We start from the raw sequence: 18048 nt of genomic DNA, 5'->3' as shown, positions 1-18048 counted from the left end.
CTCATTAATGTAAGTCATTTTTGTTTTAATTTCACCCAAAGTTTTGCTCATGAGCATTTTTTCGCTCATTGTTGCCTTGTTGGGAATGCTCTCACCTTTTCACCTACAACAAGTACAAACAAATTCTTCAATTATAAACAAAAAAATAAAAATAAAAAAATGAATTGTTTCACTATTCCCTCCCTCTCTCCTCCCCCGTGTGTGGTGTAAATTCGCATAAATATTTAACAAATACAAAAATTCACCACAAAACTATTTATTTCACTTCTTCTTCCTCCATTTTTGCATTTTTCAATCTCCAGAAATTTAAACCCACCACTTCTTCCCTCTCTTTTGCTTCTCTCTCTTCAGGTAACACCCTTTTTTTTTTCCTCTTTGTTGATATTACATTCTACGAGTATGTTGCATTTTTTTTGGCATAATTTTTTATATTTTTATCAACATTAAAAATAAATTTATCTCATTGGTCAATAATCCACTGTTCTGGGTCTTTCATTTTCGGCTCCATTAATTTCTTGTTAATATTAGTTGGGAATACGAATTTGGGTGGTTTTTTTATTTTTATTTTTTTTTTAAGAATTTGATATAGACAGGATGAGATTTCACCTTTTGCAACTTTAATCAACTAATCTAATTGTTGTCCACATTCTTTATTTATTAGAATCGTTTATACAAATATGTTAATGGGCTTTATTTTCTCATTTGATAAAAATAATGCAGTATTAAAAAAAAACTCAGTAGTGTTAAGAGTTAATTAATTTAGTCAAGGTGTGAATGTCCACACTCCAATTTCTTCATTACATTTAATGTAGTAGCCAACCCTAATTGCCACCCTCTAAGGTTATAGCCCACAATGTAATAGTGGTTTTTACTACTATAATTAGCCATGTAATTTCACTTGTATGACACACAAAATATTACCAAGAGTAATACATAAAAGCAGTAATACTTCTCTTATTACCTCCTTCTCATAATCCTCTAATTTCTATATATTTCATAACACGTTATCAGCACCATCTTCAATCAGGTATACTTATACCGATTATCCAATTTTTACAAAGATTCAATTTCTTTCACAAAATATATTTTGAGGAGTATGCTCTATAGTTGCCCATATGGGATCCTCTATACCAGAAACTCACAATATATTTCTCCACAAAATTACTCCACATAATTAGCCATGTTGATTAAAAATGAGGATATCAATACATACCTTATTTATGATATTTAGTTTGGTAACTCTCATGCATGGTTATAGAAAGTAATATATAATTACTTTTGCATGTGGAAATATTTGTTGTATGCATGTTAATAGAGTAAATTTCATGGTCACACAAATCATGTTTATACTTACTTACTTGTGCATAATTACTGAAATGAAAAAAAAATGATGCAGCCTTTATATTTATTTAATTTTTAGATTACACACTTTTATGTTTCTTTCAGTTTTCGAACCCTTGACCTCATGAATAGATTAGGGTTCTCGGACCACTACGGCTTGCATCCCAGTGTGATACTTATTTACGTTTGTAAATATTTATAGTTTGATTACGATTATTTTACCAGTCTACTAGAACATTGTATGATATTTTTACAGTAGTGTAAAGCTGAAACGGATAATTTACCCCCCTATAAAAGGCGGATTACACCCCCTTATTTCACCATACAAACCTTATCCCCTCCTTAAACTTTACCCAAATTATCTCCTCTTCTTCCTCCTCCATTTACACCGGTCACACACCATGTTCCCCGTCGACAACCGACAACCACCACACCCCTTTACCTTTGAAGAAGATTTAAGGAAATTAAAACTATATTTAGTTTTAATTATGGCCCTAGTAGTTTTATTAATGGCAATGATGATTTTCATCATTTTACATAAGTAGCGCTCGGTTTTTCGACAAAGGGAATTCATGCATGTAATCTCCGTAATACTTCAAGTTTTTTTGTCTTCTAGGTAGATTATAAGTGCATTTTGTTATAATAAATGTTTCTTTTGTCTTATCATTAATGTATGTCATTAATATTATTATTATTATTATTATTATTATTATTATTATTGTTGTTGTTGTCGTTGTCGGTGATGTAGTAATAGTAGTAGTATTTATTGTTATTGTTATTATTATCATTGTTATTGTTATTATTGTTGTTGTCGTTACTAACGTAATTATCATGTTTAATTTTAGCTTAACTTTATGTACATCATAATAATAACCCAAGGGGGAGAAGCAAATATGTTTTAAATGGATTATTATTATGATTACAATTTGATTACTTTAATTATCACTTGCTTAATTGGCTTAATAATAATTACCTATTTGATTGTAGTTAAAATGGGAGACTTGATGAAAAGACAATTTGACGTATTAGACTTGTCCGGACATAATTATCTTGAATGGACAGTTGATGCCCAAATGAATTTGAAGGCTCAGGGATTGGAACATACAATCAAAGAAATTACCATCCCAGGAAACGAAAAAGATGCCCCTGCTCAAGTTAAAGTTCCAACTGATCAAGAGAAAGCAAAAGCTATAGTTCTCTTAAGGCATCATTTACATAACAGTTTGAAAACTGAGTATTTAATGGTGGAAAATCCCAGAGAACTATGGGATAGCCTGAAAGGAAGATATGACCACCATAAAAGGGTACTCCTTCCTTCAGCACAATTTGAGTGGACAAACCTGAGATTTCAGGACTTTAAATCTGTCAGTGATTATAATTCATCACTATATAAAATCGTATCAATATTGAGATATTGTGATCAACCAGTCACTGAAGTGCAAATGATAGAGAAAACACTCTCTACATTCCATGCTAACAACATTGTATTGCAACAGCAATACCGTGAAAGAGGCTTTGCAAAATATTCTGAGCTTATTTCTACATTATTGGTTGCTGAAAAGAATAATGATCTTCTGTTGAAGAATCACAACCTAAGACCAACTGGGTCTCAAGCATTCAATGAAACAAATGCTGTAGAAAGCTCAAATCCACCTGAGACAAATGTTGCTCATAGAGGTGGACGTGGAAAATATAATAACCGTGGCAGAGGTCGTGGAAATTTCCGTGGACGTGGCCGTGGACGTGGTTATGGCCGTGGTAGAGGCCAATTTCCCCCTAGAAACAACACTCAAAGGGGGCATCAACAAGGAAACAAAAATCAAGCCACCACAAAAGGAAAAGACACATGTTATAGATGTGGCATGACTGGACATTGGGGACGTACTTGTCGTACGGCCAAACATCTGGTAGAACTATACCAGGCTTCCATTAAAGGGAAAGAAAAACATGCCGAAACAAATTATGTTAATGAAGAAAATGTCCCTGGAATTAGCCTTGATGTGTCTGATTTCCACATAGACAATGGTGAAGCTGGTGGTGAATTTATCTTTGGAGAGAATAATCATGTTTAGATAATTCATCAATTACTATGATATGTATTATGTTTTCATTATGTACTTTTCTTGTATGTTTTTTTTTCATGTTCAAGTTATGTACTTTTAATTTTTCATCATTAATAAAGTAAGTCCAGTTTAATTATCTTAAACTAATCTTATACTTATTATTTTATGAAGATATGGATCTGCCCGAAGTTGGTTCCAAATTTCAATGCCTTTTGGACAGTGGAACAACACACACTATTCTGAAGGATAGAAAATATTTTTTAAAGTTAAAATTATTTCAAGCAAATGTTAATACCATTTCTGGGTCAGCCAAGCTAATAGAAGGTTCTGGAAAAGCTTGCATAATACTCCCAAATGGAACAAAATTAATCATTAATGACGCTTTATATTCGAGTAAATCTCGAAGAAATCTTATAAGTTTTAAAGATGTGCGTCAAAATGGTTTTCATTTAGAAACAATGATAGTGGATCAAAAGGAATATTTATGTCTCACGGCAGAAAAACATGGCAAGAAACATGTGTATGAGAAATTGCCAGCATATTCTTCAGGGTTATATCATATAGATATACGACCAGTTGAAATAAATTCGATATCTAACCAGAAGTTAGATAATAAGAATCTGCTAAATTTATGGCATGATCGTTTGGGTCATCCTGGTACAGGAATGATGCACAAGATTATAGCAAATTCAGTAGGACATTCAATTAGGAATGTTAAAATCCCTCGATCAGATGAATTAACATGCTCTGCATGTTCACTTGGCAAATTAATAATAAGACCATCTATGAACAAAATTGCTACTGAATCTCCAACATTTTTAGAGAGGATTCAAGGAGACATTTGTGGACCAATTAATCCTGCATGTGGACCATTCCGATATTTTATGGTATTAATTGATGCCTCAACTCGATGGTCACATGTAAGTCTCTTATCCAGTAGAAATGTTGCTTTTGCAAAACTCCTTGCTCAAATTATTAAACTAAGAGCACAATTTCCAGACCATACAATAAAAAGAATAAGGCTTGACAATGCAGGGGAATTTACATCCCAAACTTTTAATGATTATTGTATGTCGATTGGAATTGTTGTAGAACATCCAGTAGCTCATGTTCATACACAAAATGGACTTGCTGAGTCATTAATTAAGAGACTACAATTGATTGCAAGGCCATTATTGATGAGATCAAAATTGCCTTCATCTGCTTGGGGTCATGCCATAATACATGCGGCAACTCTAATTAGGTTGAGACCAACTGCTTATCATAAGTTCTCACCACTACAGTTAGTTTTTGGTCGAGAACCTAATGTCTCACATCTAAAAATTTTTGGTTGTGCGGTGTATGTTCCTATTGCTCCACCCCAACGAACAAAGATGGGTCCACAAAGAAGGCTGGGAATTTATGTTGGGTTTGAATCACCCTCCATAATTAAATATCTTGAACCAATGACCGGTGATTTATTTACGGCCAGATTTGCCGACTGTCATTTCAATGAGACAGTATTCCCAGCCTTAGGGGGAGAGAAAGTGGACCCACGAAAAAAAGAAATAGAAATCATTTGGAATGCAACACAATTGTCAATGTTTGATCCACGAACAAATATGTGTGAACAAGAAGTTCAGAAAATTGTTCATTTACAAAGCATTGCAAATCAGCTGCCTGATGCATTTATAGATGCAAAGAAAGTGACAAAATCACATATACCAGCTGAAAATGCCCCTGCACGAATTGAAATTCCATCTGGTGATAAGATCACTGAAAATGAATCTCTAGCACGCCGAAAGCGTGGAAGACCACTTGGTTCAAAAGACTCTAAACCAAGAAAATTAAAAAGACCTGATGAGATCGACAATATTCCCCTTACAGAAGGTCAAGAAAGACAAAGTACAGATAAGAATAGAGAAAAAGATGATAATCCGAAAGGGGATGAACAAGATGACCATAACATCGATAACAATGAAACTTCAATAAACTTTGTTTCTACCAGGAATTATTGGAATAGAAATGATGTTATCGTAAATGAAATATTTGCATATTCCATTGCAATTGAAATGGCATCTGACGAAAATGATAGTGAACCAAGAACAGTGGAAGAATGTCGTTGCAGGCATGATTGGCCAAAATGGAAAGAGGCAATGCAGACAGAGTTAAAGTCACTCGAAAAACGAGAAGTGTTTGGAAAAATAACCCTTACACCAGAAGGTGTAAAGCCAGTTGGATACAAGTGGGTATTTGTGAGAAAACGAAATGAGAAAAATGAAATTGTTAGATACAAGGCAAGACTTGTAGCCCAAGGTTTTTCTCAAATTCCAGGGATTGATTATGAGGAGACATATTCTCCCGTAGTTGATGCAACTACGTTAAGATTTCTGGTAAGCTTGACAGTCTCAGAAGGACTAAAGATGCGATTAATGGATGTAGTAACCGCATATTTATATGGGTCACTCGATACAGATATTTATATGAAAGTCCCAGATGGACTAAAATTACCAGTAAACCACAAGCCTAGACATTTACTTTCCATAAAATTAAAAAGGTCACTTTATGGATTAAAACAGTCTGGGAGGATGTGGTATAATCGTCTTAGTGAATACCTTATGAAAGAAGGGTTCAAGAATAATCAAATCAGTCCTTGTGTTTTCATTAAGAGATCACAATCAGGGTTTGCAATTGTTGCAGTTTATGTTGATGACTTGAATATCATTGGAACCCCAAATGAACTTGAAATAACTGCAAAATACTTGATGAAAGAATTTGAGATGAAAGACCTTGGACAAACTAAATTTTGCCTTGGATTGCAAATTGAGCACTTAAATAATGGTATTTTCGTCCATCAGTCCAACTACACCGAAAGAGTGTTAAAACGTTTTTTCATGGACAAAGCGACCCCAACAAACACCCCGATGATTGTTCGGTCTTTGACTATGAAATATGATCCATTTAGACCTCGAGAGGAAAACGAGGATGTCCTTGGTCCTGAAGTACCATATCTAAGTGCAATTGGGGCTCTAATGTATCTAGCTAACAATACTAGACCAGACATAGCTTTTTCTGTGAATTTGTTAGCCAGGTTTAGCAACGCACCAACGAAGAGACACTGGAAAGGAGTAAGACACTTACTACGATATCTACGAGGAACAAAAGATCTTGGTTTGTTTTATCAATCAAGGCAAGATGCCACCCTCATCGGATATGCAGATGCTGGATATCTATCAGACCCACAAAACGCCAAGTCACAAACTGGATATCTGTTCACCTATGGTGGAACTGCAATTTCTTGGAAATCAACAAAGCAAACCTTAACTGCGACATCATCAAATCATGCTGAGTTGATTGCCCTTTATGAAGCAGGACGTGAGTGTGTATGGCTAAGGTCAATGATCGGCAATATCCAAGAAGAATGTGGGATGAAAGAAGTAACTGAAAGTCCAACCATCATTTATGAAGATAATACTGCATGTATCGCACAAGTAACTGAAGGATATATTAAAGGTGATAGGACTAAACATATATCCCCAAAACTGTTCTTTACACACGATTTGCAGAAGGAAGGGAAGATAAATGTCCAACAGATCCAATCATCTGATAATCTTGCAGACTTGTTTACAAAGTCCCTACCTTCGAAGAGTGTTGAGCGGTTGGTCCACAAGATTGGGATGCGTCGTCTTCATAAACTATGTTAAAATCAGGGGGAGCATTATATGCACTGCACTCTTTTTCCCTTCGATCAGGTTTTTATCCCAATGGGTTTTTCCTGACAAGGTTTTTAATGAGGCAGTACACTAAAGCATATAGTAATATATTGTTGTACTCTTTTCCCTTAGCTATGGCTTTTATCCTAAAGGGTTTTACCTAGCAAGGTTTTAACGAGGCAACATATACCCTATTCTGTATGGACATTCAAGGGGGAGTGTTAAGAGTTAATTAATTTAGTCAAGGTGTGAATGTCCACACTCCAATTTCTTCATTACATTTAATGTAGTAGCCAACCCTAATTGCCACCCTCTAAGGTTATAGCCCACAATGTAATAGTGGTTTTTACTACTATAAATAGCCATGTAATTTCACTTGTATGACACACAAAATATTACCAAGAGTAATACATAAAAGAAGTAATACTTCTCTTATTACCTCCTTCTCATAATCCTCTAATTTCTATATATTTCATAACAAGTAGATATTTCTTGAGAATTATTTTACTGAATTTTCAGGATAGTTATTGTAAATTTGTTGGTATACAATGAATTTGGAAAGGGAATATTCGGATATTCCTATTTGGATTTTGGCTGTTATATTGGCTTGGAATGAAGGGTTCTAATGTTTGATTGAAGATTTGAAGTATAATATATCAATAATTAAATCGATGGGATAATGTAAATTTCTGTTGCTACTTGATGATAGTGACATTAATTTCTGTAAAGTATTGGTTGGTTTGTAGTTTATTGGTAAATGACATTAAAGTCGTTCATTTCATGCTTGTTATGTGGATATTAGGCAGTGTTGGTAGTTGGTATTCCCTATTTGTAAAATCATCAGTCTGGACTATCCTGAAAAGAGAAAGCGAGTTTGAATTATGTAACCCAAATGAGGTTCTCCCAAAACTAATTATCGGTCTGATCAGTATTACACTTCTTCTCGTGGGACAACTTACATGTGCGATGTGCACATATATTATTCTTACTTAGTGTAGGACAATTTACATTATGGAGTCTTAATACTTTAGCTTACCTTTTAGCTTAATTTAGTGGGTACATTAATACTGTGATAAACAATGTGCAAGGCCAAAGGTCATGCAGGTAATGACAATAAAGTATTTTATGATGAGACCATCAAGTTGATAATTGTTTATTGTGAGGTGGTGAAAGTGATTGCACCAAAAAAGAAAGTGATTGAGATTTTTTATTTTTTATTTTGGCTGATTACATTGAGCAGTTGGGTTTGAATGCTTATTTTCAGTCCCCTTTTTTGAGCAGCTATCAAAGGAGTCTTTTCGTGTTTAGTATTATCGGGTTTTGAGTTCTAGTAATCTTGATATTGTTTTATTCTTGTCCCAGACATGGATACTTCTGCTGGTCAAGGAATCTACCCGCTGCACCACTGCAAAACTCTTCATTTGGTGTGTTAAACTTGTATTCCTTTTATTTTCTTGTATTTCTCTTCTTAGGTATGAGAAGATTGAAATGGGCTGATTCTTCTATTTGATGAATGGATGTATGGTTTTTACAGGTAAGGCATGCACAAGGATATCATAATGTTGCAGGAGAGAAAGATGTTAAGGCATACTTATCCTATGACTATCTTGATGCTAGCCTAACTTCTCGTGGATGGGAGCAGGTTGCATATCGAACTTATTTTAATGTTCTTCTTTCACCCCTTACCTACGCTATTATAGTGTTAAATAAAATTTTAACATGATGGTATGCATCTGTTTTGTTATTTTATTAATCTTTTCCCCCTTTGGCGTAACAGGTGGATAACTTGCGGAAACATGTCCAAGGAAGTGGACTATCCAAGAAAATTGATTTAGTAATCACATCTCCTTTGACAAGGTATGCATCTACTGAAAGTTGAAAGTTAATTATGTTCAATTCTGTATGTAAGCTTCGAGAAATTACTTTTAACATTACTGTAATACTGTGCTAAATATCTCTGTTAATGAGCCAATTTTGATGAGGCATGAGCATCTTTGCAAAATTGTCTTTAGCTTCATACATTAGTTAATTAGATTAAGAACAGGGACAATCCATACCCTATGTGATAAGCTGGTTTTTATCTGATGGAATCCCAAAGGGACTTGCCTTCATACTTTCCTGAGGTGCAGTACTACTGCAAAGGGTAAGAGAATGTAGATGAGTGTAAGAAAAGGAGGGACAGAGTCACGGACTGCATTCTCTCAAGACTTCATGAAATCATGAATACATAAATTACAAAAGTGAAGTGTCCAATGAGTTTGGATTTTTATTAATCATTCACGGTTACCAGTTCAATAATTATACTCCATATTTATCTTGAGTCCTATCTCATGGGCTCTTGCGATTCTTTGTAGGACCATACAAACTGCAGTAGGAGTTTTTGGAGGTGGTAGTTATAATGATGGTGTAGATGTTGCACCCCTGATGGTGGCAGACGCAGGGAACAGTGGTCGACCTGCAATTTCAAGCTTTGGCTGCCCTCCTTTTCTAGCAGTTGAATCTTGTCGAGAACACTTGGTATGTCATCTAATCCTTAGGTGGAAGATTATTGCTGAATAAAATAAGTTTTGTGCACAAAATTTTATATATCTCTTTATTTATATTTTGACGAGATGTTTTCATATAAATTGAGATGACACCAGGGCTTATAGGACATTAAATATCATCCTTTGCTCCTCTTTGGATATGTGATTCCAGGTTGTTAATTGCGGTTATCTAAACTTTGATACTAATCATGTCATCAAATAAGTTTTAGTATCTTACTATCCTGCCCTTAAATGGGTGGTGAAGTTTGAAATGGTTAAACTTTTGCAGCTTTAAAGTTCAAAGTATCTTTTTTTTAAGCTTTGAAAAATGAATTGATTTGCAGAACTGATAAAAGTTTATCTAACTTCCTAGGAATTCTAGCTATTTGTTTAATAAAGTAAAAAGAATATCAATTCTCTATGTATCAGAATTACTAAACCTATACACATTATTTTACTAGTAAATATGTACTAAAAATTGGTGGGTTGTTGAAAGTTATATGAAGTGTCTCTATATAAAAGTTAACAGAGTAAGTCTCTGATTCAATCACAAAAGATTTAGATAAATCAAAGCTTCTTAGATTCAAATTGTGTGGATACTTTCGTAGTTGAATTGGTAAATTATTACCACTATTAGTTGGCTATGTAGTTTCTAGATCACTAGAAACTTATAATCTTGCTAAGATGAATCGACCCTAAGTCCCTATTAAATTTGTATCATTAGATCAATTTATACATTTGAGATCGCCAAGATGAGCTACACACTCCTAGTAATCTCAATCTATTTGCTCCAAACAACAACTACCGTCGTGACGTCGTCTATCATAATTCAGTCACCCTAAACTATAACTGTATTCACAATCACAAGTAGTTAAATTGTACGAACAAACAAAAAAACTGTAAATAAGAGGTCCGTTTGAGAATTAGATTTTTATTTTAAATTTTAGATATGACCCAATTAACTTGTTTGGAACTTTGGAAGTACTTAGAATTTAGAAGTGGATTTGGCCCAAATCTAACACTCTAAACAAATATGTCCAATTTAATGAGTTTGAAATCGAACAAAATCCATTAAAAATTCATAAAAAAATTCCTATTTTTGTTGCTACTCTTTTACTCTCCTCTTCTCTCTTATCCACCACCATTATGGAAGCTCAAAATCCTTGAAAAATTAATTATTAGTGTGATTGTCATGTAATTTTCACGATTATGCTCGATAGTTTTTTTTTTTTTCTTTCATGTACCTCTCATTCCTTTGTCATATTTCTGTATCTTGAATGATAATATGTCTCCACTATCCTTTATTAAATCTTGAAGCTAATTGTTCAAACTCAGACAAGTATAAATAATAGCACAACTTTCGATTACCTTGAAGCATAGTTGAGATTATTGATATCGGCCTCGACGAAGACAATGAAGATGATGAGAAGCGAAGCAATTTGATGAAAGAGAAATAAAATTAGGGTAAAAAAAATCAAAATTCAAATTTGGTGTTGAATAACACCTATTCAACATTTTAATTAATTTGGGTTAAGAAATAACTTTGATTTCATACTTAGCTTACATAGTATGAAAAAATTTGAATGATTTTAACTATAGAATTTAAATTGTAGATTTCTCCCAAACATTTTAGTGTAATTGAAAATTCTTGAATCCGGATTCTAGTATCTCTAAAACATGATACTACCTCCGGTTCAATTTACTCGCAACAATTTCCTTTTTTAGGTGGTTCAATTTACTCGCAACAAAATTGTTTCTTTCCTTTTTTAGTATGTTTTTGGGTGATAATTGACCAATATATCCTTACTTTTTTTTAAACAACCTTATTAAATTACAAATCTGATTTCATTAGATTAAACCCCAACCTTAATTAATTAAACTCTCATCCCTATTAATTTTCTCTCTCCTCCTCCAACCCCATTCATGGTGGCTTCGTGGTGTTAAGAGCAGTGGGGGTTGCAGATCGGCGGCGTCGTGGGTTAGGTTTCGTGGGTTTGTTAGTGGGTTACAGATCGGCGTCGTCGTGGGTTTGGTTATGTGGGTCGGGCATCGTGGTTTAGATCGGCGGGTTTTGTGGGTTAGGTTTCTGGTTAGGTTTCATTGGTTTGGTGAGTTGGTGGTGCTTGGTTTCGTGGTTGAAGATCGGCGACGTGGTGCTGGGTTTCGTAATTGCAGATCAGCGGCGTCGTTGTGTTGGGTTCGTGGGTTCAAATTAGCGGCGTCGTTGTGATGGGTTCGTGGCTGGGTGCGTGGGGTGGTGGTAGTGGGTTGTTTGCTGGGTTAGTGGGGTGGTGGTAGTGGGCGGGTTGCTGGGTTCGTGGGGTGGCTTGGTTCGTGGGTTTTTGGGTGTGTGGGGTGGTGGTGGTGGTGGTGGGTCGGCAAGTTGCTGGGTTCGTGGGTGGCTGCTGGTAGGTTGGCGGGTTGCTGGGTGCGTGAAGTGGTGGTGGTGCGTCGACGGTGCTGGGTGGTGGTGGGTGGTTTGGGTGATGCTTGGTGGTGGTGGGTTATTTAATTTAATTAAGGTTGAATTTGTTTTTTTTTTTTTGGGTTGGATTAATAGTTAAGCATATTACCCTTATTTTTCCTTAATCATGTTTTCAATCTTTTGTCTTGGTTTCTGCAAACATGTCCTTTGTTGCGAGTAAATCGAACCGGAGGCAGTATTTGGAATTGAATTTCTAGAATCTAAATCTAGAACTAAATTCTTTCATTTCAAATGAATTCAAGGTTTCTAAACCTTACCTAAAGTTCATTCACGTGAACTAAAATTGTTGAACTAAGAAACCTTAGATAATACTTCTTACGTCCCAAATTACTTGCAACGTTTTGACTTTTTGAGTTATTTACACACCTCACTATGATTGTATTTTTTTGCATATGTATTAAATCATTTATTTGTGTATTATGGGCTTGTTTCTCAAGGAAAATGGGGCATTCTACTATCGAAATACCCAAACAAAAACATGACTAGAAAAAGATAAAATTTCCCTACTAATTTCTTCATCCTATTCGAACTAATACTCGAATTAATCATCTTCTATTTGGAGTTAAGTGAGGATGTAGTAACTTGGATGGTAATGCTCGAGAGTGAGGGTTATTAAGTGTTATAGGTTGATCCTAATTAGGAATGGATGTATTGACTAAAATGTGACTTATGTTAGGGGTTTTTTGCGTGAATTAATATACCTTTATGGTTAAAGAACAAATTTTATTGGATAACTATTAGGCTTATTAGGATGGATCTTATTATTGGGAAAGTAGCTAAGTTACATATGTTGAGATGATGTATGGGAACATCTTATAGAATAAAACTATTTTTTTGTCTCTTAATTACGTAATTGTATTTCTATTAGGGGGCCCAAAAAGTTTTGTCAAGAATCTTTCTATTTAAAGGTTGTACTTTTTGACAATATTACCCTCATAATACTTATTTGATTCCTACCATCTCCTTCTTTCTGCTGAGTTGACATCCTTTTTCTTTCTTTTTTGTACTATTGATGCCTTTTGGCATTGATTCCCTACCACACTTTTTCTCTCTCCCCCTCTCTTCATTAATTCCCAACCACTTTTTTTTCCTCTCTATCTCTCTCTTCATTGCCACATGCACAATTGTATTTATAATTATAGGATTCAAGAAATCTCCAATTTCCTTAATTATCGTGAAAAAATTCAAACGGGCACGTAATTAGGAGACGAAAGGAGTATAAATTAAGATGTTTGAAGGAAATTCGAAGTGGCAGACATCAAAAATAAAGCGAGGGAGATTTGATTACAGTGATTTGAGCATGTAAGGCGTGGACTAGAAGATGCATTGGTGATAAAAGTAGAGAGTTAGGAGCGCGAGTTCAACTCTTTGAGGAAGCTAATGGAGACCAAAGATGACTCGTGTGGAGGGAGTTAGAAATGATATTTTGGGCTTGCAAGAACATATAGCACATGATATTAAGGCATGAAGGGAGGGATCTTGGTTGATGATCACATGGTATAATTTCTTGGTTTGTGTAATCGTGTTTTAAACCCATCTTGGGATCAAGACTCTGGTATTGTTGTTGTATTTTGCTATTAGAGTTCCTTTTTCATTGGTGAAGATATGAAGGAATAATGAAATGGATGTTCAATTCCTTATTGAGTTGCTCCTCGCTAATATCTTCTTATCTTTTCATTATCTAGCCTCCTCCACTTGTTGGACTTAGATAAAAATGGGGTGTGAACTCCTTTAGTTGACATTCATCCTACTTTCTGGAGATGGGCCAAGAATTAGTTGGCCTGTGCTTTAATCACATATGATGCTTGCAAAAGACTTTTAGTTGGGATGCTACGTTGTATGTTATTTTCATTTTAAACAGCTACGACATAAAAATAGTAAACTAGTAAAACTAACGCAAAATAATTCTGCAAATAAAGAGACATAACTTAATAAAATACGGCAAAATCTCAGAATAATAAATATATATTAACTGCAAGACTAAACTTACGCTTTGTTTGGATAGGTTATAAGGAAGGAAAGGAAGGGGAGGGAAAGAGGAGGAAGGGAAAGGAAAGAAAGGGAGGGGGAGTGAGCTACATTTTCCCTCCAAATCTCTCCAAATTTGGAGGGATTATGCTTACTAAAGGGAGAGGGAAAATGAATCCCTTCCTCTCCTTTCCCTTCCTTCCCCCATTCCTTTTCCCAAACAAGAGAGTTTGTCCCCCTCCCTTTCTCTTCCCTTCTTTTCCTTCCAATTCCCTCTATCCAAACAAAGTGTTAGGGAATAAATGTATAGTAATCCTTCTGATTTAATGACCATCTGCTATGAGCTTTGTAATTATGAGAGCATACAAACTTTGGTTTAAACATGCTTCTCAATGCCTAAGAATCTGAGATTGATATGATAGCTGTTTTAGAGCAATTTACATTTGTTTTGAGGTTTACTTGTAGGGGCTTGTGGGACTCACATTGTTTACTAGTTTCTCTTGTTTACATGGTTGAACTGTATATCAAATAAAAATAAATGTATATTGTAGTCTCTCTTACAGGAGGAGTTAATCCAAGAATTTGCCGTTTGAAAGCAGTATGCCACTATAGAATTTTAGTGCCTCATTCTTTGCTTATCACTAATGTGATTGCTTCTCTGTGCAATGGACTGCAATCTATGATGACTTGTGCTCCCTATTTTTGTTTGCAGGGAGTCCATCCATGCGACAAGAGGAGGACTAAAAGCGAATACGAAGCTCTCTTTCCTGCAATTGATTTCTCATTGGTAAGTTCGAAAGTAACTTGTTTTCTAGGTTTTGGTTATGATTATATGGGAATCAACTGCTTGTTTGTATTCTCTTATATGATCATGGTATAGCTCCCGACTTTTGTGCATGCTATTTTTCTTTAATGCGAAACATCTGAAATTCAGATTGAAAATGAGGACATATTGTGGAAGGAGGATGTAAGGGAAACAGATGAAGAACTTGCAGAAAGAGGAATGAAGTTCTTGAAATGGTATTGTTTGCTCGTGAATTTATATAACTGGTGACTCTGCTTTACTAAACATATTAATTACTATTTCATCTATGATTAAGGCTATGGACCCGGAGTGAAAAAGAGATTGCTATTGTCAGCCATAGTGGCTTTCTGTTTCACACACTCAGTGCTTTTGGAAAGGATTGTCATCAAGTGGTGAAAGATGAAATTTGTACTCAGTAAGTGCTGTACTGCCTTTCCAAACTGTTTGATGATGTACTTTAAATTGCTGTATAGCTTAGAGAATATTTGTTATCTTTGACCTTCTAGCTTAGAAACTAAACAATTTCGAAACTACTTGCAATTCATACTCACTTTGTTTCAGAATAATTAACACAATCAAACTTGGCACATATACTAATGCATTAGTTTGACCTTGAATGTATATAATCTATATGTTAGTGAAAAATATAAAACATTTGATATTATGATACTTTATTTAAGCACCTATTCAAAGACATATTTCATTATAAAATTTGTTTTAATACGTTACATAAAATCATTCTAGGACGGAAGGAATAATTTGCTATCGTAATTTACTGTGGATTGATTACTTTTTACAAATTCATGATATAGCTTATACTTGCCATGCAAATTATGATTTCTTTTTTACAAAAACTGAAAACTGACATTGGTAACAAATAGGTTCGCGGCATTACCTATTGTAAAAATGATACAAGTCCTGATTTTTCTTGAAAACCTTGTGGGCATATTGCTTATCCCCACATTGTAACTGCATTTCCATCTAATCAGCAGGCTTCTATATTCTGCTAAATTAGATTTTAGTCTGTTATGGTTGGCAGCTGAATTTTCCTTATGGCATTTGCAGCTTTGCTAATTGTGAACTGCGTTCAATGGTCTTTGTGGACAAAAGGTGAGTCATATTAACATTTGTTTGATCATTGTTCCTCAACAACCCTTCAACTCATTGTATTTACGGTTATGCTATATCTTTGCAGTATGGCGAGTTCTGATTCATCAGCGACAAACTTCCCTGGTAAAATTCCAAATGGACCAGACCTTCCTAGTGATGCTGCAGATGAGAAGCTCACATAAAAGTATATCCAAAGTCGATACAACATCTATATACCCATTGTTTTTGCTTGATTGATTGAATATTGATCACCAAAACTTCAATCGTCCCTTCATTTTTAAATTTGAAATTGTGGCAAGTAGCCAAGCAATACTCAGTATTCTGGAACTTTTTCAGCTGGAGTACTGGAGGTCTGAAGCATATAGTCACCGAAATTCGGTTATAATGAATAATTACAGAATAGTAATCAACCCAGCAAACTGGGTATAAAAACAGGTTCTATTCTTTGTCATGATCTGACATTTTGACACATTTGGAACATTTTTTTTAATGTGTAATTTGCCGTAACAATAATTACTAGAACTTTATTTTTCTTCTCTTACAATTTTGAAAGTGAGTGTACGCCGCGATAGTGATTTTATTAATTATACCTCAACAGATGCCCATTAGACCTTTTAATATTATGAAAAGTACTATCATTGGCGCCATTATAGTGAGAAAATGAGAATCAATAATCATTCAATACATTCAAGTAAGCGCGATTTTGTATGATTGGTTAAAATTTTAAATGATATTGGAAATTGGAATAGCATCTACGTAGTAGTAAGGAGTAACATGGTAGAAGGTGGTGCGGGGCCGTGCCTAAGCAATACATGCTTGAAACTTGAAACTGTCCACTTCTTAGTTTTTATTAAATTAAAATTTGAGCACTTGCGTACTGTTATCATTGATTGATTTCGGACTGTTTAGATAGCATCAAAACAGCAATTTATAATTTTGAGTTATTGAGAGAGAAAGAGCTCTCAAGTGGTTAGAGCTTCTCTTCTAATTTCATAAGATTTTAGGATCGATTTTCACTTCGCCCTTGTGGCTTGTGACAAACACCCCAAAAAAAAAAAAAAAAAAAAAAAAAAAAAAAAAAAAAAAAAAAAAAACAGAGTTACTCAATTAATCATATATCTAATCTTATATATGTTAGAATGCATATTTTGCTAAATAAATAAGGACAGCCTTCATATTTTTTACATGAGCTAATTATTTAAAGAGGTCATTTTGCATAAAGTAAACTTACTGTGATAGTAGGAAATTTCATGTGATTATAACTTGTAGTTCAATATTTCAAAACAGGGAACATGGCTTTATTCTTATGATCTTGAGTCATCATCTTTAGATTCTTAAGTTCTAAATTCATACTTCAATACTTCAAAAGTGAGGAACATGACTATATTCTTATGATCTTGAGTCGTCTTCTTTGGATTCCTTAGTTCAAACTCTACCCTTGTGGATATGAATATAACCAACCTGCTGTCATATAGTTACAACGTTTTAACTTTAACGCTAATTAATGCATAGTTAAAATCAATTTTACTTCTAATTATAGATAAACAAAGAAAATAAAATTAATAATGTGAATATATTAATTAATTAAGACAAATCTAACTAGATTTCAAAAAAACTAATTTTGCCAAATATATAAATCAACAAAGGTGGTCCATATGGGAGAAAGTAAATAGTGCAAATTTCGTGTAAGAAATTTGATGTGTTTGATTTCACTTTATGTTAGAATTTTAAACAATGCAATTATGTGAATGATACCCAAATTTAAGTTGTCTTTATTAATGGATTGGTAGGGACAAATCCACTATGTAACAGATGAGTTTAATTCAATGAATTTTTCAATATGGATTGTTAGGGACAAATGCACTCTTTAACAGGTGAGTAAAAGGTGTCAATTCTAGTCTTTAGGCAGGGTTTGGTGAGATCAGGTTGGGTATATTTTAAAGTTGAGTTATGTTAAATTATTGTGTCCATACAAGTTAAAATTGAAATTAGAAGGGTCAAATGAAACATTTTTCATGATTACTCTTACCATGTTTAAATAAATGAAACGTTTCCCATG

At 34.3% G+C, this 18048-nt stretch overlaps 1 protein-coding gene across 2 annotated transcripts; it reads left to right on the top strand.

Annotated features, from left to right (window-relative positions):
* The first annotated feature begins 260 nt into the window (after nt 1-260).
* Nucleotides 261-16533, top strand: LOC145615489 (phosphoglycerate mutase-like protein 1). 2 transcript variants are annotated; one of them, XM_081670562.1, is made up of 10 exons: nt 261-351; nt 8459-8520; nt 8631-8738; nt 8874-8953; nt 9451-9613; nt 14787-14861; nt 15009-15094; nt 15175-15294; nt 15945-15989; nt 16075-16533. In XM_081670562.1, exons 2-10 carry the CDS (start codon nt 8461-8463, stop codon nt 16169-16171), a joined length of 834 nt encoding a protein of 277 aa, XP_081526688.1. In that variant the 5' UTR covers nt 261-351; nt 8459-8460; the 3' UTR covers nt 16172-16533. The 2 variants fall into 2 exon arrangements, with proteins under 2 accessions (XP_081526688.1, XP_081526687.1); XM_081670561.1 differs by lacking the exon at nt 261-351 and adding an exon at nt 8112-8200.
* The last annotated feature ends 1515 nt before the right edge of the window (nt 16534-18048 follow it).

Source organism: Chenopodium album, chromosome 25 (genome assembly GCF_948465745.1).
Source record: "Chenopodium album chromosome 25, dcCheAlbu1.1, whole genome shotgun sequence".
In the NCBI taxonomy this organism is placed as follows: Eukaryota; Viridiplantae; Streptophyta; class Magnoliopsida; order Caryophyllales; family Amaranthaceae; genus Chenopodium; species Chenopodium album.
Note: the sequence above shows the minus strand (reverse complement) of the source record. Positions and strands in the feature narration are given on the sequence as shown.

What these genes read in the sequence shown, in the direction of transcription:
- LOC145615489 (XM_081670561.1), top strand. Translation starts at nt 8,176, where the DNA reads ATGTGCAAGGCCAAAGGTCATGCAG. An exon ending in ATCACATCTCCTTTGACAAG is followed by an intron (nt 8,954 to 9,450) that starts GTATGCATCTAC and finishes GATTCTTTGTAG; the next exon opens with GACCATACAAACTGCAGTAG. An exon ending in ATGGTCTTTGTGGACAAAAG is followed by an intron (nt 15,990 to 16,074) that starts GTGAGTCATATT and finishes ATATCTTTGCAG; the next exon opens with TATGGCGAGTTCTGATTCAT.